Source organism: Orcinus orca, chromosome 1 (genome assembly GCF_937001465.1).
Source record: "Orcinus orca chromosome 1, mOrcOrc1.1, whole genome shotgun sequence".
NCBI classification, from domain to species: domain Eukaryota; kingdom Metazoa; phylum Chordata; class Mammalia; order Artiodactyla; family Delphinidae; genus Orcinus; species Orcinus orca.
The window spans coordinates 32,605,744-32,627,868 of record NC_064559.1 but is presented as its reverse complement, the minus strand read 5'-3'; the positions used below and the strand labels follow the sequence as shown (position 1 = coordinate 32,627,868).

Genomic DNA, 22,125 nt, shown 5'->3' with positions numbered 1-22,125 from the left:
CTCAGTAGCTGTGGCGCATGGGCTTAGTTGCTCCGCGGCATGTGGGATCTTCCCAGACCAGGGTTCGAACCCGTGTCCCCTGCATTGGCAGGCGGATTCTTAACCACTGCGCCACCAGGGAAGCCCCAGGCTAATTTTGAAGTGACCCTGTGCAGGGCGACATTACAGACCCTGTCCTGTACAGTACCCCAAGGAGCACCAGAAGTGGTGGTATTTATTTAACTGGGCAAATGTCATGGCTGCCAGCAGGAAGCACTGAGGACTCGGACTGCTGGCTGCTCACTACATGTTGTGCATCCTGTCTTCACTCTTTCTCTGCACGTTCAGGAATTAGTGTGGAGTTCTGTAAAAGAACTCTCTTTTATTTTTTTTCTCACCAGTGATTATTTTATAGTCTTTCTTTAAAAACTGACATCAGGCAAGAAAGTGTCAAATGGTCTTGTCTTTTTCAACTGGAGTATAATTAACCTACAACACTATGTTTGAGGTGCACAACATAGTAATTCATTATTTCTATACAATATAAAATGATCAACGCAACAAATCTAGTTACCATCTGTCACTGTTCAAAGGTATTACAGTATTATTCACTTTATTCCTCATGCTGTACATGTCATCTCTGTGACGCATTTATTTTGTAATTGGAAGTTTGTACCTCTTAATCTCCGTCATCTGTTTCACTCATCCTCCTATCCCCTTGAGGTTTGTTTTTTTAATTGAAGTATAGTTGATTTACAACATTGTGTTAGTTTCACGTGTACGGCAAAGTAATTCAATTATACATGTGTGTTGTATATTCTTTTTCAGATTCTATTGCATTATAGTTATTGCAAGATATTGACTATAGTTCCCTGTGCTATAGAGTAGGTCCTTGTTGTTTACCTATTTTATATATAGTAGTGTGTATCTGTTAATCCCAAACTGCTAATTTTCCCTCCCCCCAACTTTGATAACCATAAATTTGTTTCCTGTGTCTGTGAGTCTATTTCTGTTTTGTAAATAAGTTCATTTGTATCACTTTTTAAGACTCCATACAGAAGTAATGTCATATGGTATTTGTCTTTCTCTGTCTGATTTACCTCACTTACTATGATAATCTTTAGGCCCATCCATGTTGCTGCAAATGGCACAATTGTTTTTATTACTATTTTATGGCTGAGTAATATTCCATTGTGTGTGTGTGTGTATACATATATACACACACACAATATATGTATACACACCACATCATCTTTATCCTTTCATCTGTTGATGGACACTTAGGTTTCTTACATGTCTTGGTTATTGTAAATAGTGCTGCTATGAACATTGGGGTGCATGTGTCTTTTCAAATTAAAGTTTCCATCTTTTCCGGATACATGCCCAGGAGTGCAATAACTCTATGTTTAGTTTTTTAAGAACCTCCATACTGTTCTGCATACCCTTGCATTTAAGTTGTTTAAAGGAGTGGTTCCAGAGACCTGGATTTTTTTCTTTAACATCTTTATTGAAGTATAATTGCTTTACAATGGTGTGTTAGTTTCTGCTGTATAACAAAGTGAATCACAGCTATACGTATGTATAGCTGAATAACAGCTATACATATACATATATCCCCATATCCCCTCCCTCCTGCGTCTCCCTCCCACCCCTCTAGGAGGTCACAAAGCACTGAGCTGATCTCCCTGTGCTATGCAGCTGCTTCCCACTAGCTGTTTTACATTTGGTAGTGTATATATGTCCATGCCACTCTCTCACTTCGTCCCAACTTACCCTTCTCCCTCCCCGTGTCCTCAAGTCCATTCTCTACATCTGAGTCTTTATTCCTATCCTGCCCCTAGGTTCTTCAGAATCTTTTTTTTTTTTTTTTTTTTTAGATTCCGTATATATGTGTTAACGTACAGTATTTGTTTTCATCTTTCTGACTTACTTCACTCTGTATGACAGACTCTAGGGCCATCCACCTCACTACAAATAACTCAATTTCGTTTCTTTTTATGACTGAGTAATATTCCATTGTATATATGTGCCACATCTTCTTTATCCATTCATCTGTTGATGGACACTTAGGTTGTTTCCATCTCTGGGCTATTGTAAATAGAGCTGCAATGAACATTTTGGTACATGACTCTTTTTGAATTATGGTTTTCTCAGTGTATATGCCCAGTAGTGGGATTGCTGGGTCTTATGGTAGTTCTATTTGTAGTTTTTTAAGGAACCTCCGTACCGTTCTCCATAGTGACTGTATCAATTTACATTCCCACCAACAGTGCAAGAGGGTTCCCTTTTCTCCACACCCTCTCCAGCATTTATTGTTTGTAGATTTTTTGATGATGGCCATTCTGACTGGTGTGAGGTGATACCTCATTGTAGCTTTTTTTTGTTTTTTGTTTTTTTTTGTGGTACGCAGGCCTCTCACTGTTGTGGCCTCTCCCGTTGCGGAGCACAGGCTCCGGACACGCAGGCCCAGTGGCCATGGCTCACGGGCCCAGCCGCTCCGCGGCATGTGGGATCCTCCCGGACCGGGGCACGAACCCGCGTCCCCTGCATCAGCAGGCAGACTCTCAACCACTGCGCCACCAGGGAAGCCCCTCATTGTAGCTTTGATTTGCATTTCTCTAATGATTAGTGATGTTGAGCATCCTTTCATGTGTTTGTTGGCAACCTGTATATCTTCTTTGGAGAAATGTCTATTTAGGTCTTCTGCCCATTTTTGGATTGTGTTGTTTGTTTTTTTTGATATTGAGCTGCATGAGCTGCTTGTAAATTTTGGAGGTTAATCCTCTGTCAGTTGCTTCATTTGCAAATATTTTCTCCCATTCTGAGAGTTGTCTTTTTGTCTTGTTTGTAGTTTGCTTTGCTGTGCAAAAGCTTTTAAGTTTCATTAGGTGCCATTTGTTTATTTTTGTTTTTATTTTCATTTCTCTAGGAGGTGGGAGAGACCTGGATTTTAGGTTCAGTTCTCTTAGTAATTCTGTGTGAACCCTGGTGACCATCTAACCTCACTAGGTTGTCTGTAGAACAGCATGATTGAACTTGATGGCTTCTTCGTTCTCTTCCATCCCTAAATTGTTCCTTAAATGTGGTGCAACTGAAAGAGCACAGGGTGAGGCAGGAGGCCTGGCTCTGATCTGTCGCTTATTAGTTGAGGCCTTGGTTAAGTCACATAACTTCTCTGAACCTTAGATCCTTTATGTCTTAAAGGGCAGTAATATCGGACCTAACTGCCTTACCAGGTTGCTGTGAGAATCAGAAGAAATAATAGTAAATGAGAGGCACCCTGAAAAGTTGTAAAGCAAATATTAATGCGAAATACTACCGTTACTCTAAGTTATTACATAGTGATCTCATTTATATATTTAAGCTATTTGGCTAATGGGAATACAGTTTATCGACTAAGAAATTCCTGACATAAATGTATTCATGTTTCTGTTTGTAAATACTGTGTTAAATGTTAGTAAAATGTTTTTCCAAAATAATGTACTGGTGACTTTTTGTATTGTTAGGGATTTATTTTGTTCTTGGCTTTGGTAGAGAATACTTTCTGATTATTATTCTGGGCTGATGATAAAGACATTTAGTTCATAATGGACGTGCACTGGAATTTTGTAAGTAATTGGAATCTCTAAACTAAGATTACAATCTAATAAAATTTTTGTAAGGTAATCAGTTTTCAGATAGTTTATTATCCTGTAAAACTGAAGATTTCTACCCTTAGCTAAACCATTTTCTATGATTATCTGGCCTCAACTGTACTCATAATTCCAAGGATATAGTCTAGACTAAATGTACCACCAGTAATTCGGTAATCCCAAAAGAGAGTCAACCCAGTATTTGAAAAAGTATCAAACAATCCTGTTGTCTTCGGTGGTACAGCAGAAGCCCTCTCAAGATGACCTGCGTGTTGTCTAGGGACGGATAGGACAGTGCTGGCTCATCCTGGAGGGTCTGGAGCTGCAACTCCTGGGGCATCTACAAGCATGAAATCTCAGCGAAGTTTGTATTTCATCTCAGAAGCTCATGGACACTAGTGGCATGCTCATGGCAACTTTTGGTTCTATCTGGTGTTACGTCTGTATTTGTTTTAATATGAAAGCAGCATTTAAAATTATTCACAAGTAAAATTAATATTCCAGGAAGGTGTCATCTCTGTATCTTCTTGGGTTACACATAGCTCCCCCTTATTTGAAAAGCTACAAATATATGCCGTGTTTGCTTTGTACAAATCAAACAAAATAGTCGATCTTTTTTCTTAGATCTTTCAGCACATAGACAAAAATAGGATTTGAATTCCCAAAGCATAAAATTGCTAATCTGATTCTTAGGCGTTGAGCCAGGGTTCCTCCTTATATTCAGTTAATATTGTTAATGTCCCTTCAAGCTTTTGTATACGAGACTCTGCCTTAATCTTGTGGAATTATAACCACCGTGATTTCATACCCTTTGAACTTTCAGCTTTCAGAGAAGGGGAAGCCGTATGTAGATATCCAGGGTTTAACTGCCTCGACCATGGAAATCCTGTTGGACTTTGTGTACACAGAGACCGTGCACGTGACGGTGGAGAATGTCCAGGAACTGCTCCCTGCAGCCTGCCTGCTTCAGCTGAAAGGTACAGTTGCTAAGTTGTTCGTGCCACAGTGACCCTGGAGATGTTTAAAATTCGTGATGTAAACTTAATCGTGAAAATTAAGGAGACAGACTGTGGGCCTCATGTTTACTGCCCATGGCACAGAAGTTGAGATTTCAGTTGCGGTATAGAGTAGCCTCCAAATGTGAGTCTTTGGCTCTTTGGGAGAGAGCATTTACTTTTTGTTTTTAAAAAAGTGGAGGAGGGGATAATAGATGCCTTTCCTTCCATGTATGTGCACAACAGTCCTGCAGGGAAACACAGAAAACTGATACGCGTCGTTGCCTCCGTGGAAGGGAACTAGATGGCCAGGTGGGTAGGGAGGCTAGGGGGACTATTCATATAAACCCTTCTGTACCTTTAGTTTGTTGAATCATTTAAATTATCTATTAAAAATTTAAATTGGGGCTTCCCTGGTGGTGCAGTGGTTGAGAGTCCGCCTGCCGATGCAGGGGACACGGGTTCGTGCCCCGGTCCGGGAAGATCCCACATGCCGCAGAGCGGCTGGGCCCGTGAGCCATGGCCGCTGAGCCTGTGCGTCCGGAGCCTGTGCTCCACAACGGGAGAGGCCACAACAGTAAGAGGCCCGCGTACAGCAAAAAAAAAAAAAAAAATTAAATTGACACACAAAAATGAAAGTGTAAAGTTTTCGCAGGATTGGAGATGATCCCCCTTCCAGTTCCCAACCTGTCTGTCCTAACCTCCAGTTCTGTTTCTGTTATTTTCAGTTTTTGATACATGATTGAAACAGTGTGAAGTTTTTGCATTAGTGCACAGCTCCAACATTAATTTTATACTCTGAGCTTTTCAGTTAGACAAATATGAGATTGTTATCCGTATCTCCTATTTTTCCTTCACCGGAGTCTTTTAGTAAGTTTTCATGTGGAGTAGAAATTAGGTACACTGTGCTAAATTAAGCTGATTTTATAGCTTGATTCCCAGGAGTTTTGTAGGCATGTTTGTTTAATTGTGGCGGTGTCCATAGAAGCAATTCGTCTTGCCGTACTTGTTCTAATGCAGCAGCAGACATTTGTAAAGTCCTTGCAGAAGGCCACACAGCACATAAGACAAAAATAGGATTTGAATTTCCAAAGCATAAAATTTCTAACCTGATTCTTAGGTGTTGATCCAGGGTTCCTCTGATACAACGTGATGTTGTGATCCAAGAATATAGGCCCATCCACCTGGCCGAGTGTCCTCAAGGACTCACTGTTTTTGTCTGTCCTAGGCGTGAAGCAAGCCTGCTGTGAGTTCTTGGAAAGCCAGCTGGACCCTTCTAACTGCCTGGGTATCAGGGACTTTGCGGAAACTCACAACTGTGTTGATCTGATGCAAGCAGCTGAGGTTTTTAGCCAGAAGCATTTTCCTGAAGTGGTGCAGCATGAAGAATTCATTCTTCTCAGTCAAGGAGAGGTGGAAAAGCTCATCAAGTGTGATGAGATCCAGGTACAGACTTGGCTTGGCATTAGCTCTCGTCAGGACTGGGCCAGGAGACCAGAAAGCAAGGCGGAGTTGTTGTACTTCTGTAGCAGGGCCCATATTAAGCTCTGAGGTTTCATTAAATGTCCCTGAAATTGCATGCCAAACATATTTGCCTATTTACGGAAGGGAGTTCGCTACCTCCCTCAATGAAATTTGTGATCCCAGCGGTTAAGAATCACTATTAAACAGTATGGAATAAGCATTTTAAAACATTTACCAAGAATGTCTTCCTGTATAGCCGTCGCCATGCCAGGTGCTGGGGAGCCAAGAGTGCGTAAGAGACAGTCTTGTTTCCAGAGAATTCACAGTGTAGTAGTGGCGACAAACAGGAAGACAAAAATGATGACTGAGTGTCAGGAGAATAATGAGCCTGTTCAAGGCGAGGAAATTCCATAGAGGAAAGAAGAAAACCTTCTGGATTTAAACGGGATCGTAAAGGGAGCGGGTCAGAAAGGACGGGGCAGCAGGTTGGAGATGGTGAGCCAGAGGCAGCTCATCAGCGCCCGTGGAAGGAGAGGGCCCTGCAGACCGGGCGTTGAAGCGGTAGGGTCCCGCCTCCGTGTGCCAAGCGCCCAGGGACGCGGCCCAGCAGGGAGCGAGCCTTCTTCCTCCGCTGAGCAGAGCGGGGGTGGGGGGTGGGGTGGGGGGTGCTGCGTGTGGATCTGTCGTTAGGCTGGGAGCTGCAGTGAGTGCAGCGGGGGCTGTGCGTGTCGCCGCAGCCAGGCATTCCTCTCCAGGGCTCCAGCCCTCTGGTTAGGAGCTTCTGGAAGACACCTAGCAGAGCCAAGTGCTGGGGAGGAGTCCACCTGTTGGGTTTGTTTTCCCCAGTGAGGAGACATTCGATTCTCTAAGGAGGCGAAGAGTTATTTTTTTTTTTTTCCTCTCTCATTCTCCTGAGATAATAATGAGAAACGACTTTAAACGTTTACTTATTTATTTATTTATTTGGCTGCGCCGGGGCTTAGTTGCGGCATGCAGGCTCTATCTAGTTCCCTGACCAGGGATCGAACCTGGGCCCCTACGTTGGGAGCACAGAGTCTTAACCACTGGACTGCCGGGGAAGTCCGGCATTTGTAAATCTTGTTCAATTCTCAGAACTGTGTCCATTTTTCAGAGGAGGAAACTGGCGCTGTGATTAGTCACCACCCTCACACAGCTGGGAGGGGCAGGACTTGTGCCGCCCATCTGCATCCACAGTCTGTTCTCTTCACCACGGAGCTGTGAGCTGTGTTTCTATTTGACCAGATCTGGAAGTAGTCACAGCAACCATTTATTTTAGAACAGTGGAGACTGGGGGATAAAACCGGATGGAACAGGGAGGGCAAACAACTGACCTCTGCAGAAGCCGGGATGAGCTCTTTTGTACGGTCTTCCTTAAGTGTCCAGCGAGACTGGCCTTTGCTTTTTTTCAGCAAATGACATTTTTTCTCTTTCATATACCAGCCAGAAGCAGGAACCAGATGTCTGGCCCCGGGGCTAACGCTTCCTCTGGACCATGTAAAACAATAGTACTTGAAACAATGGAGGCAGCGTGTCACGTTGTTTAAAACAGCACGGGCTTCAGGGTCACGCTGGGGTTTGGGCTTGGCTGTGTGATGCGTGTCCCCTAACCGCTGACCTTCAGATCCCTCTCCCATAAAATGTAGATAACAGTCGTACTTACTACGTAGGGCTGTTCTGAGCATTAAATAAGAATGTCAGTGCCTGATACATAAACGAAGTCTCTGGGAAAATTTATTATGGAGACTATTTTCTCCATAGTGAAGCATTAGTATTGGGGGTTTTTTCTTCCCAGTTTAGCTGTTTCTCTGCAATTCTAGTTTATTCTGTCCTCAGTAAGATCAAGGATCTCTACTCATGATTGAAAAACCCATTTTAAATGGATATAGCTAATTTAAACCTAGAATGTGTCAGAGTCTAGCATGCAGCTGTTCAGAACTATTAGCCTGTCATCCTTGCCTTTAACCAAAGTTTATCTAAAAAATCATGACCACCCTTCTGCACCCTCACCTGCATGTAAACCGTGAGTAGGCTGGGTTAGTTTGACCTCCCATAAATTTGCTTACACGGATTCTGTCATCACTGTCGTAGTCTAAGCATCATCACCTTTTGCCTGATGGACCAGAGTAGCCTCTAACTGGCCTCCCAGCTCTTAGCCCTTCTAAACCGCCCTCCCGTGGCTCTCGGAGTAATCTTTACCAGACATCAGTGTGGCCCAACACTGGCCTACTTGAAGCCTGTTAACGGTTTAGAGTGAAATCCAGTCTCCTGATGCTCTGTTTACTTCTCCAGCTTGACCTTTTTCGTCCCCTCCCTCATTCATTCTGCCACACCAGCCTCTGTCGTTTCCCAAGCTGTCCAATAGAAAGTTCTGTGAAGGTGGAAAGGACCTGTGTCTGTGCTGTCCAGTTCACTGGCCACTAGCTTGAAATGTGGCCAGTGTGACTAAGAAGCTGAATTTTTTTTTTTTTTGCCACGTTCATTGCTATTAAGGACAGACTTTGGGGGTTTTGGGGGGTTTTTTAGCCACACCACACGGCTTTCGGGATCGTAGTTGCCCGGCCAGGGATCGAACCTGTGCTCCCTGCAATGGAAGCGTAGAGTCCTAACCACTGGACCGCCAGGGAATTCCCGAAGCTGAATTTTTAATTTAACTTCATTTTAATTAATGTAGATGTAAATAGCACATGTGGCTCATGGCTACTGTGTTGGATGGTGCAGTTGTAGGGCTTTTCCAAGTGCTTTCTGTCTGCCCCGAGGCTAACTGCTACTCTTCCATCAGGTTTAAACCTATTGCTCCTGCAGGGAGGCATTCCCTGTCCCATCAGCCTAAATGAAGAAATCTCGTGTTATTCTGTCTCATAGCCCCTGTACTTTTCCTATGTGGTACATAATGACAGAATGGGATTGTTCGTTTTTCTGATTTAACAATTATCTCCCCACTTAAGAGGAAGGTTCATGTCTGATTTGTTCACCATTGTATAATTACCCTCCACAATTCCTGGCACTAGTAGGTGTTTGGTAAATCCATCAAATGAATGAACATTCTGAAACATTTTCTGTATTTTCAGCTCTTGAGAGAAGTCCACAGAGTGATGTCTTTGTCTGGGCACTGTCACACTCTGAAAGTTATCTCAGAACAGACACACTCCAGGGGCTGATGGAGGGACACAGGCCTAGTCCTCAGGTGTCAGTCTCGGGGAGGTACTAGGTGTTACTGTACCTTGTGCTTGTCCAGGGACGTAATGTAGGTTTTCTAGGGTGTGTCTTATCCAGTCTGTCCTATGTAGCTTAGACCTAAGTTCCCCAAATGATTAATTATATGTGTCATCTCAAATAGCATGGTGACTAATACAGAGTAGTTGCTCAAATACTAATTGACAGTGTTTTGCAGACCCTGCACTCTTTACGATGCCGTAAGGGAAGTTCCTGCTCACAGCCTTGGCTGAAGGGTCCGAGAGTGAGCACGGAGGTCCTTAGACAACACCTATGAATATAAGTTATTTTAGGAGCCGGTCTCGGGGAATTCCCTGGTGGCGCAGTGGTTAAGAATCTGCCTGCCAATGCAGGGGGCACAGGTTCGAGCCCTGGTCCGGGAAGATCCCACGTGCCGCGGAGCAACTAAGCCCGTGTGCCACTACTGAGCCTGCGCTCTAGATGCCGCGAGCCACAACTGCTGAGCCCGCGTGCCACAACAACTGAAGCCCGTGTGCCTAGAGCCCATGCTCCACAACAAGAGAAGCCACCGCGATGAGAAGCCCACGCACCGCAACGAAGCCTAGCCCCCCGCTCGCCACAACTAGAGAAAGCCCGCGTGCAGCAACAAAGACCCAACACAGCCAAAAATAAAAATAAAATTTTCTTTTTAAAACAAAGAGCCAGTTTCAAGTAGGGCAGCAGATTCCCCCTTCCCCTGCTGAAGTTTCAGAAATGACCAGAAAAAAATTCAGGAATGGGGAAAATTCTGAATTAAAAGCCGATTTGTGACTGATGGTCTATTAGGTACTCTCTCTCTTAGGTTTTTTCCACCGAATCTGACTATAACTCTCTTCATGATATCAGCAAGTTGTGTCTGAAATGATTGTTTTCCCAAGAGCCTACTTATTTCTGGGAGATGGGAAATAACGGTAGCGGGAATGGGGCGGGAAGGAAAGGGAAGCAAGGTTACAGAGCAGCCCCACCATGTGGTCACGCACTCGCAGGTGGATTCTGAAGAGCCGGTCTTCGAGGCCGTCATCAACTGGGTGAAGCACGCCAGGGAGGGGCGGGAAGAGTCTCTGCCGGACCTGCTGCAGTACGTCCGTATGCCCCTGCTGACGCCCAGGTACATCACGGATGTCATAGATGCCGAGGTGAGCCACACAGGACCCAGGGCGGTGGGCGTCTCTTGTAGCTTCATGTCGTGAACTCAGAACTGGTCACCTCAGAGGAGGCACGAGCATCCTGGGAAGCATGTCCTGGGGGGCCTGGGGCGGGGAGCCTGCAGGCGGTCACTTGGCCGGTCAGTCTCCTGGCAGAAATGAAAGTCTATGGCTTAATTTAATTTTGTGCTTTGTTGTCTTTTCATTTTACGTGCTCCTCAGTGTTTTGCATAAGCAACATCGGATGATAAATTTTGTCCCCTTCTCTGTTAAACAGAAATTTTTCCAAATTGCCTTGGAAAAGATGCTTTGCTCACCTAGTCTCTATTTTTGACTTCTGGTGAGGCCAGCATGAAAGGAGTTAGATGCATTTATTGGGTTGGCCAAAAGGTTCCTTCAGTTTTTAAGTAAAAATAAAAGACACATTTTTCATTTTCACCAAGAACTTTATTGAAAGACATATTCACCGTTTTGTTCCACTACCTTCTGCCGTTTTTCAGGCAACTTCATAATTCCATCTTCCCAAAACTTTTTATATTTTTGAGCAAAGAACTGTTCCAGATGCATTTTACAGTATTCCAGGGAATTGGAATTTTTTCCATTAAGAGAATTTTGTAAAGACCAAAATAAGTGGAGATCCGAAGGTACAATGTCTGGCAGGTGAATCAGAACTTCCCAGCCAAACTGTAACAGTTTTTGCCTGGTCATCAAAGAAACATGCAGTCTTGCGTTATCCTGATGGAAGATTATGTGTTTTCTGTTGACTAATTCTGGATGCTTTTCGTCGAGTGCTGCTTTCAGTTGGTCTAATTGGGAGCAGTACTTGTTGAAATTAATTTCGTTTTCCGGAAGGAGCTCATCATAGAGGACTCCCTTCCAATCCCACCATATACACAACATCACCTTCTTTGGATGAAGACCGGCCTTTGGTGTGGTTGGCTGGTGCTTCATTTCGCTTGCCCCACGATCTCTTCCGTTCCACATTGTTGTACACTATCCACTTTTCATCATCCGTCACAATTTAAAAACGGAACATTTTTGTTACCTTTCAGTAGAGAATCGCTTGCGGTAATACGGTCAGGAAGGTTTTTTTCCACTTAATACTGAGCCCAGACATCAAAGCAATTCACGTAACCAGGCTGGTGCAAATGATTTTCAATGCTTGACTTGGATATTTTCAGTACGTCGGCTACCTCCCGCGTGGTATAACGTTGATTTTCTCAATGAATGTCTCGATTTGATCACTATCAACTGGTCTCCCAGACTGTGGAGCATTGTCCAGTGAGAAATCTCCAGCACGAAACTTCGCAAGCCACTTTTGACACATTTGATTAGTGACAGCACCTTCTCCATACACTACACAAATCTTTTTCTGCGTTTCAGTTGCGTTTTTAACCTTTCTTGAAATAATAAAGCATGATATGCCAAGAATGTTGCTTTTTTTCTTCCATCTTCAGTATTAAAATGGCTACAGAAAAATTCACCAATTGTGATAAGTGTTTTTTAATGCACGCTATGACAGCTGTCACAATACAATCTAAAAATATTGTTTCAAATGAAGTTAAAGTCAGCTAAGTGCTACTAGAGCCAGCTTAGGAGAAAACCGAACGAACTTTTTGGTCAACCCAATAATATCAACTTGGATCATATCGTGTTTGTTTAGAAGTGTTTCTCCAGCCTGAGATCTTGGTGGTGCGTTTTCTGACCTTCACCATGCACATTACCTGGACGCTACCCTGGGGGCCGCTGATTTGTAATGTGTAGGTGAGGCCCAGACAGGCGCCTGCTTCTGGCCCAACCCTGGTCTCTTTGGAAGTTAATTATAGACACAGCTTTGCAGTCGTTTGCATTAGAAAAGATGCCTGTGCTTAGTGTCACATCTCAAATTCTTTGCCTCCTGTTTGTAATTTCTTCCTTAACAGTCCACTCACATACCCCACACATACCTTTGAATCACGTAACGTCTATTCAAAAAATCTTTTTTTAATCATTCCGGAAGCCCATAGCATAATTATTACCAGCAGCCCTCCTGGAACCACAGGGCTTTGGAAACTGGTTTTCTGTGTTAAGAATTTAATTCTTTATATGTGCTTTTTTTAGAGGTGGTCCTGCAGCTTTTATTTATGCTTTTATTAGAGGTGGTCCTGCAGCTCACTCTCCTACCTGCTGTATTTCAGCCTTTCATCCGCTGTAGTTTACAGTGCAGGGACCTCGTTGATGAAGCAAAGAAGTTTCATCTGAGGCCTGAGCTGCGCAGTCAGATGCAGGGACCCAGGACAAGGGCGCGTCTAGGTAAGCTGGCATCTTGTATTAATTGTGTCAATTTGTACAAGTCCCTTTACCACCCGGAGCTTTCTTTCCTATAAACCAAGGATATCTTCCCTTCTATTTCACATAACTCTTTGGAGGATTACATGAGATAAAGTGTGTGAAAGCACTTCATAAATTGTCAAGTATCATGCGACATAAGTTACCACTGTTATTTCAGTATATTTGGAGCCTGTGAATTAGAAATATCTCAAATGCCATGTAGTGAGTAAGTGGTCTGCTTCCCCCACCTCTGCCCTTCTCCACGTGAAGAGGAAGGGGAAGCAGCAGCGTGGTGAACTGCAGAGGAGTCCAGGGTGGTCAGAGGCAATGGCATGCAGTGGTCAAGGGCCTGGACTCAAGCCAGACTGTGGGTTGGGTGCAGGTCCCCATTTACCACTTGCCAGGTGTTCGGCAGGAAACTCAGCCTCTCTGTGTCAGTTGCCTCATCTGTAAAATGGGGGCCATCATAGCTCCTCCCTTGAAGGTTGTCGTGAAGAGCAAGTGAAAGGCTGAGAACGGCTCTCGGCACACGTGAGTGCTGTGCACGGAGGCTGTCATGTCAGCAGACAGACCTGGGTTCAGATCCCAGCCCAGCCAGTGACTGGCTGGTTGTGAGCCTGGGCAGGGTGTCCACTTGTCTGAGCCGATGCTTCCGCCTCTGAAATGAGGACGCTAATGTCTTATCACACTGGTTATTGTGGAGGCCCAATGACATCACGCATGTAAGATGCCTGACATTGCAGCTGGCATGTAATCTGTGCTCAAATGTTATGTCATTTCCATTTCACTGTCCCAGGATCCTAGATACTGTATGTAATAGCATTTCATAGGTTATAAATTACTCTGTGTATATGGGGTGGTATCTTGTTTTTATCACTTCCTATTTTTGCTCTTATCTGACTGTGGACTCATGTGTGCTAAGGTGTTAATTGATAATTAAGCCTTTCATTGATAGATTTAAGTAGAATGATGATTTATCTCATTTTTTAATCGCATAAGTAGTACATATCTGTAGAAGTTTTAGAAATACAGAGAAGCAAAAAATAAATGAGTCATCCATAATTGCACCACCCAGAGATACTACTTTTTGTTATTGTTGTTTTTAAAGGGATACTGTTCTGTTAATTCCTGGGAGATGACAAAATGTGATCTGTATCGCTTGTTATATACAGAGATATGTAATCAACACAAGATAAATGGAAAAAATACAAAAGGAAATTTTTTTTAAAAGATTGAAGGGCTAAGTGAAAAATCATGAAAATATTAGAAGAAATTATACGAAAATTATTTGATTAACTTCTGGGTGGGAGCCTTTTTTTTCTATTTTTAACTGTGGTAAAATATACATAACATAAAATTTACCATCTTCTCCGTTTTAAGTGTACAGATCAGCGGTGTTAAATACATTCACACGGTTGTACAACCCGTATCCAGAACTCTTCTCATCTTACAAAACTGAGATTCTGTATCCATGAGAGAGCAACCTCCCTTCTCTCTACTCCTGTTTTTTAACTAAAACAGAGAAACCTAGAACTCTTCAAGGTTACTTGACTGCATCAGTTTTTTGGGGGTTTTTGTTTTTTTTAAATTGATGGCAAAAGACGTAAAGTCAAAAGACGGGGACTGGGAGAAAATATACTCAATATGTATGACAAAAGGTTAACATTTCTACTGTAAAAAGAACCCATATGTATCAACAAGAAAAAGAGCAGTGACCCCACAGAAGGCGGCACGGGAGGTGCACAGGTAGCACACAGAGGAGGACGCGTGAGGGAACACCGTGCACTTAAAAGATGCTCCACTAGGAGGTCTGGAACCACAGATCAGAACAAGGTAGTCACTGGAGTTTAAAATGAGCACACCCTGTGTGTCCCACCTCCGGGAATCTGTACTGTAGAAACAGCGTGTCAGTACAGAAATAAGCACATATGAGGAAAGACATATGCATAAGGACGTTTACTATAAATTGCTAATGTACAGAAAAGAATGAATACAGCCTGAACGCCAAGTAAAGGGGGATTAATGCTTGACTGAATTATAGCACAGCTGTACCATGGAATGTCACGAAACTGTTAAAAGCATTGAGTCAGATACACGTAAGATTAATTGTGCACGCTGAGTGGGGGAAAAGAAGGAAGCAAAACCTCCTACATATGTGTGTTTGCCTGAGCGTAAACAAACGATATGTATACAGGATAAACACTAAACCTTTAATAAAGTGAGATTGCGGGGGAATATTAACTACTAGTGTTTTGTTTCTATACCTCCGTGTTATTACCATAAGCTGACAGAGAAGATAACAGATATATATTCTGTAAGTAGCAGGTGAGCCGGTGATGTAGAGGAAAGAATCTGGCACTAGGAGGTAAGACATTTCGCTTACTTTGATGTTTTCCTCCCGGTTCTGTTAGTCTGCTAACGTGCTGTTTGAACTTGGACAAGTCCTTCAGCTTCTCTGGATTACCATTTCTTCTTCGGCATATGAAAGGAGTTAAATTCAGCCACTAGAGTTCTTTCCAATACAGAAGATGTGTTTCTTTCTTGTAGAGCCAGAAGTGTCCCAACCAGTACATAATCGCTTGTTAAATCGAACTAAGTCCAATAAAAATTTGTGTGAACCATCAAACCCAGAAGGTCCTTTAGAGTGCATTTCCTGCTTTTCTTTGAACAGGCAGGAGAAAGCTCCTACTTGCTCAGAGAACTTGCTTATTGTCCTGACCTTGAGGGATTAGAATATGACTCTACACGCCCTCATAGTTTCGAGGTCATTTTCTCAAAAGTTCTAGGAAGGAAATAATGAAACTGTTCCCTATGAGATTCTTAATTTAGCATCTCCACGTTAGTACCTGAGAAGTAAATTGTTCCAGCCATCCTGTCCTCTGCCCGTCTCTATTCGTAGAGGTTGCTAAGTCAGTTACCAGGATGATGGCTCTTTGCGTACAGCATAAGGAAATTAAATATACAGCTGAGGAAAAATAGCATGCCAGATAATGTGTGGGGATTTTGTTTTAATTGTTAATCTTACCCATTACTCTCTCATAAAAGATGTAATAGAAATTGTAGTTCCTACTTTGTCACTGGCTTCTTTTCTGAGCACGTGGAAATGTCGGTCCCTGAACCTGTTCTTAGCAGTCCTGCAGCCTGTCTGCACTTTCCTCCAACAAAACACCCCAGCGCACACACGTTCCCCTCCCCCACCCCAATAAAAAACAGTGACTGGCACTGTCGGGAGGCCTCGGTGTGAGTAATGTGCCTTTTCACACTGCTCTTACCAGGTGTTTTAGACACATTTTCCTCATCATAAAGATAAAAATCTAACTTGGCAAGTGCCCCATTCCTTGGCAGAGAAAAAACAGGCTTCCTTCTGGTCAGCCCTTCCCCTGGCTCTTTCTCACATTAGTAAGTCTGCTGGAGTAGTGGTCCGAGCTGAGGGTCCAAAGACAGTGAAACCCTAGGAGTTCCTCTGAGGGAGGAAGACTTTCTAGGCACAAAGCAATAGAAGAAGTTGCAAAAGAAAAGGCCAGTGTACCTGACTAAATAAAAATCATGTACAACATTGTAAGACAAATCAGGAAAATAAATCTGCTGCAGCCACAGCAAAAGGTTAAAGTCATTTGCATGCAAACAGCTCATAAAAATGCACACAAGAAAGAAACACTAGAGACTTGAGTGTGCGGCTCATAGAAGCGGAGTTCTGCTAAATAAAAGGGGCGAGATTCAGCCGAAGTAGTTATAAAGTCTTAGCAGTGCTAAGGCAAGAGTTAAAACAATAAATACAATTTTTTGCCTACCAAAGTATCAAAGAATAAAAAGACAATACCAGTGCTACAGAGAGTAGAATGGATTGGCGCCTTTAGAGTGTTGGTGGGTATGGAATTTGTTTCAACCTCAGTATCTTATAATATACATCCAAAGACTTCTTTAAGGTTCATGTTCTTCACTAGGCAGCCCTCCCATTACTGTGTTAAGAAAATGACTGGGAAAAGTTTCATATTCAAGGATGTTTATCATAGGATTATATGTGATTATTTATAACCCCAAATCATGAACTCCTGAAATACCTAAGAATATTAAAATCATATATTAAAGGATTTTGTTAATATTTTGAGAAAATGAAATAAAAACAGGACGCACTACAGTATGGTCCCATTTATGTTTTATAAATATTTAGAAACAAAGCTGGAAGGAAATAATCTTATGTTTTGCTGTGTCTTTGTATTGTGGAATTATAGCTAAATTTTTTCATAACACTTTCTTTTTAAGCTTTTTAACAGTGAAAATGTATTTTATATATTATATGTTTTATAATCACAAGACATAATATTCTTAAATCTTTTGAACCAAAGGGTGGGTAACATGTGAGTGAGGATGACAGTCATACTAGCCCTTGAGTTATTTTTTAAACTTTTTAAAAGAAAATCATTTTTGTGCTAGAAAAAGCTACACAGGCTAAACAGACATCAGAACTGACTAAAATGACACGTTTTCAGTGTTAAAACACTGGCCCTCTTGTCCTTATCAAAAGCTCTGTCGGCACTGACATGAACTCCGGCCGCAGTGGGGAAGTTAAACTCACGTGGCAGGCAGTCTTTCAAAACACAGGATCTTTCAGGGAAAGTAATGAAAATAGGCCTTCCTTGCAGAGAGGTTTGGACACCCCAGCTTCTAGTGGTCTAGGAGCCCCAGGGTTCAGAGCCATAAGTCGCTGAGCGACTTACGCTGACACCCTGCCCACGTTCCTCTGTGGATGCAGGTTACCAGGACGTTTACTGAGAAGCCTGGAGCCACGGGAGCACTATTGGTCCTCCAGAGTTTGAAATTAAAGCTGAAAATCAATGGTATTTTTTTTAATGTGCGAAGCATAGAAAATCCCCTCGGTTGTTGTGGGTGCTTTCGGGACTCATCACTGTCTCACCTCCTCTGCTCAAGTCAGAGGGGGAGAAAGGGGCAGATGGCGGGGAAGTGCTGCCAACGCAGGCCCTGGCCTGCCCCAGCTTGGAGGGATTTCAGAAATAAAATCTGCATCATACAAAAGGGCCCTTTGTTCAAATGCTTTGTTTTCTAAAAGAAGATGGCTGCTCACGTTGGAGAAGGGGCCACATACTTTATTTGGCAAGTTCACAGACAGGTGCCCTCTCAGAGGGGGAGGTTAAAGTCCGTGCTTTATGTGTGGGTTTAAGAAAAATTTCAAACATGTATAAAAACAGAATAATATAAGGATTTCCCCCATACCTATTGTCCAGTTTCAACAATTATCAACTCATAGCCTATGTATTTTGAAGCAAATCCCAGACAGGATAAACTTCCATCCATATATATTATGCTTTTGTGTGTATCTCTAAAAGATAAGAAACACACAGCCAAGTATTTATCTTCATCAGATATCAAGTACACATACACACTTCCTCAGTTTTCCCGTAATTGATTTTTCTTTGTTTTTTATACTTCAGTTGCTCCAATCAGGATCCAGACAAGGCCCACACGTTGCACTGAGTTCATAGCACTCTTTTGTCTCTTTTATTTTATTTTGAAACTATTTTTTTCCACATATTTTTTGTTGGGCTTTATTTATTTATTTTTGGCTGCGTTGGGTCTTCGTTGCTGCGCGTGAGCTTTCTCTGGTTGCAGCGAGCTGGGGCTAGTCTTCGTTGTGGTGCGTGGGCTTCTCGTTGCGGTGCGTGGGCTTCTCATTGCGATGGCTTCTCTTGTTGCGGAGCCCGTGCTCTAGGCGCACAGGCTTCAGTAGTTGTGGCACGTGGGCTCAGTAGTTGTGGCTCGCAGGCTCTAGAGCGCAGGCTCAGTAGTTGTGGCGCACGGGCTTAGTTGCTCTGTGGCATGTGGGATCTTCCTGGACCAGGGTTTGAACCCGTGTCCCCTGCATTGGTAGGCAGATTCTTAACCGCTGCGCCACCAGGGAAGTCCTCTTTAGTCTCTTTTAATCCATAGTTTTTTCCCTCCTGCTTTGGTTTCCCTTTGCAATTTATCTGTTAAAGAAACCTGTAGAATTTCCCACAGTCTAGATTTTGTTGACTGCATCCAAGTAGTCTCATTTAACACATTCTTCTGTCCCCTATATTTCCTGTAAACTGGTGGTTAGACTAGACGCTTGATAAGATTCAAGATTCAGCCTCAATTTTTCTGCGAGAATACTTCATAAGTGATGGTGGCGTGCTTCCTGCTGAGTGTTCTGAAGCGGTATGTGAGCTTTCCCCTGACGGTCATAGCCGCTGTGGATGACTGTCACAGCCGTGACTTCATTAGGGGCTTGTCTGTATTCCTTGTCAGTTTAAAGGTACTGCATTTGCTCTTTCAAGTCCAGGTCAACAAAATGCCCTCCTGGGGACTGAATTTCCCTAAATGCTCCAGATAAGTGTTCTCTCCAGTAGCACAATACACGGGGGATTTCCTCAAAAGAAATATTATCAGAATAAGATTATCCAAATAAGTCCTTAGGGGAAAGGGGACGATACAAAAGCTATCAAAATGCCTTGTTTGGGAAAATAGTAGAGAACAAGACTCCCTTTAAAAGCCTAGTCTTATGATTACCTGGCAGTTTTGACGAATTAGCAGGGAATGTGGTCGTATAGTTGGCTAATTTGGAAAAATAAAAGTCATGGAAAAGATTTTTTTAATCTATCATTTGGTTCCTAAGCCACAACTCTCAACTTTTTGGGGACAAGGTTAGGAGAGCATTCTTTGCCATGGCAAAAAAACTCCCCTGTTGAGTTTTACGGGGTGAGAAGGGCAGAGAGAGCTCCTCCAGCCTCCAGCCTGCACTTGGAGCCTGTTGTGAAATCAGCCAGAGTTGTCTAGATGGGTTGAAATGGTGCAGGGTGTGTTCACGCTTGCCTTCCGGAGTTTTAATGTTGTCCAGAAATTTAAATTTCAGAGATTCAGGTTCTCAGGAAGAAATAATTTCCTATTAGGCAGCCTTATGATGAATCTCCTATTTCAGATGGCTTCTCTGGGCTGCAGAGAACAAGGTATCCTAGCCCTGTTTCCCCTTCTCCTTCCCTGTGTGGAGTTACCCAGCAGCGATGGGGAAGTGACCTCTCTCCTTCTCCCTTGTCCTCAGGAGCCAACGAAGTGCTGCTGGTGGTCGGGGGCTTCGGAAGCCAGCAGTCTCCCATCGACGTGGTAGAGAAGTATGACCCCAAGACTCAGGAGTGGAGCTTTTTGCCAGTAAGTAGTGGTGGAACCAAGCCTGGGGAAAGAGCTTCAATGCAGTCCCTGGCTCCAGATCATAACGAATCCAGCCCTTAGAGTAGAAAAGCCTGGTAACAGCATCGTGTTCCTTACAGCAGTTAGTTTCAGTAGTTAGTTATTGACTAATTAGACATAAGAAATATTAATGACCCTGTGCCAAGTTACACTCAGCTGGCCGCCACCATTCCCACGCCTTCCCAAGCTGCCTGTGCAACTCGCAGGGTGCTACCCTCGTGCCCTGTTAACCTGAACACTGTGTTAAACTGTGCTAAGCTGAACTGGCATCCAGTGGAACTTGGAAGTTTGTATCTCTCTCCTTTGGTGTGTCTCTGTTTCAGTGCTGAATGAACAATAGTAATTCTGAGAAAACTTGGAAATCTTTTGATCATTTCTCGTAACTTTTCGGGTCTTCAGGTCCTGGCCCTTAGATAGCACTGTGGTAATAGCTTTCTACTTTATGGAAGGATACCGGTCTTTAGCCCAGTGCCTTATGGAATAGAGAGGAATCGGATACTGGATAACAGAAGGACATTAGGTCCTTTGGAAGCCTTGGAAGGAGGCAAATGTACAGAAGGCTTTAATCTGTAAGAGCATCACAACAAGCAAGAGGTTTTCATCCAGACAGCAGATGAACCTCTGCTCAGAAGGCTTCACAGTGACAGGTGAAGAAGCAGAGGTGCGCAGATAAAAACAGGAAGGACAGCAAAAGGTGAGGCCTAAGACTGGCATGACTGAAATGACAGAGGCACCTCTTCCCTCCTGAATCCTAGAGCATCACTCGGAAGAGACGCTACGTAGCCTCAGTGTCCCTCCACGACCGGATCTACGTGATTGGCGGCTATGATGGCCGTTCCCGCCTCAGCTCAGTGGAGTGTCTAGACTACACAGCAGACGAAGATGGGGTCTGGTATTCTGTGGCCCCTATGAATGTCCGACGAGGCCTGGCCGGAGCCACCACCTTAGGAGGTAGGCTGGTGCACAGGGCAGTGTTTGCATTTTGGGGTGGCTGGATCGGGGTTCATACCTCTCTATGAAATGTGGAGGCTACTGGTAAGATCAGATACGCCTTTCTGCTTTCAGAAATACCCATGGGTGTTTCAACGCTGACAACAGAGTTGGTAAATCAAGTTCCAGTGTGCTGAGTGGGGAATTGGCACTAGTTGTATTTTTGCAAATTCCCATCTAGTCTTGGAATGTTTCTGAAGATTCCATCTTACCCCATTCTTTTTACATGTCTCGATTGTGCTGTCCTCTTTAAAAAGGACTTAATTGACTTATCCCTTAAAAAAACACTTGTTTTTGCCCCCAAACATTGGAAAGAGTTGTGGGAGATTTGTAGAGAAAAGAGTTACTAGAAGGCTCTCGTTCTCTAATAGCTGTGACTTGTTCATTCTGAGCAGATATGATCTATGTCTCTGGGGGCTTTGACGGAAGCAGGCGTCACACCAGTATGGAGCGGTATGACCCAAACATCGACCAGTGGAGCATGCTGGGAGACATGCAGACGGCCCGGGAAGGCGCAGGCCTCGTGGTGGCCAGCGGGGTCATCTACTGCCTAGGTGTGCGGGCTGGGACGCGGGGAGAACTGATGGGCGGCAGCCTCGGGGTGGGATCCTTTTTACCAGAATGAAGTTCGTAGACTTCCTTCCACTAAAACCCTGGTCTGCCACAGTATATTTTTCATTAACTGGGATTCTCCTTTTCATGGAAGCAGAAAACAGGGTACTGCCAGATTTCTTTTTGGATTATTGGAACCCTTGAGGGAGAACTGGAACTAAAAGACTTAGTTGAAACACTCGAGAAAGGCAGAATGGGAATGGGCATCAGGACTTACCATTCTTTCTGGAGTGGGGTCTGCTTTGTCTTTCAGGAGGATATGATGGCTTGAATATCTTAAATTCAGTTGAGAAATATGATCCCCATACAGGACACTGGACTAATGTCACACCGATGGCCACCAAGCGCTCTGGTAAGACCAGTCAGATCTTGGGGGGCAACAGACGGAGCTGTCCAAACCTTGTATGTGCAGTGAGGGTGCAGCCACAGGCCAGGCATCGGACCAGGGCTGCAGCCCCGTCTTCACTGGAGACAGAGGGGAACATGAGTCAGGTCCATTCTCCTCCAGCCTGTTGTCTCTAAATACAGTGAGACTAAAGGCAG

At 43.7% G+C, this 22,125-nt stretch overlaps 1 protein-coding gene across 5 annotated transcripts in view; it reads left to right on the top strand.

Moving 5' to 3' along the window:
* KLHL12 (kelch like family member 12) overlaps nucleotides 1-22,125 on the top strand; it is a 28,594-nt gene that overhangs the window by 4,256 nt on the left and 2,213 nt on the right. For all 5 annotated transcript variants that reach the window (XM_033415953.2, XM_012538918.3, XM_033415950.2 and 2 more), the window contains exons 3-10: nucleotides 4,435-4,588; nucleotides 5,835-6,052; nucleotides 10,291-10,440; nucleotides 12,627-12,741; nucleotides 19,835-19,941; nucleotides 20,736-20,931; nucleotides 21,366-21,524; nucleotides 21,836-21,934. In XM_033415953.2, coding sequence (XP_033271844.1) covers nucleotides 4,435-4,588; nucleotides 5,835-6,052; nucleotides 10,291-10,440; nucleotides 12,627-12,741; nucleotides 19,835-19,941; nucleotides 20,736-20,931; nucleotides 21,366-21,524; nucleotides 21,836-21,934 — 1,198 coding nt within the window. The remainder of the gene's footprint in view (nucleotides 1-4,434; nucleotides 4,589-5,834; nucleotides 6,053-10,290; nucleotides 10,441-12,626; nucleotides 12,742-19,834; nucleotides 19,942-20,735; nucleotides 20,932-21,365; nucleotides 21,525-21,835; nucleotides 21,935-22,125) is intronic.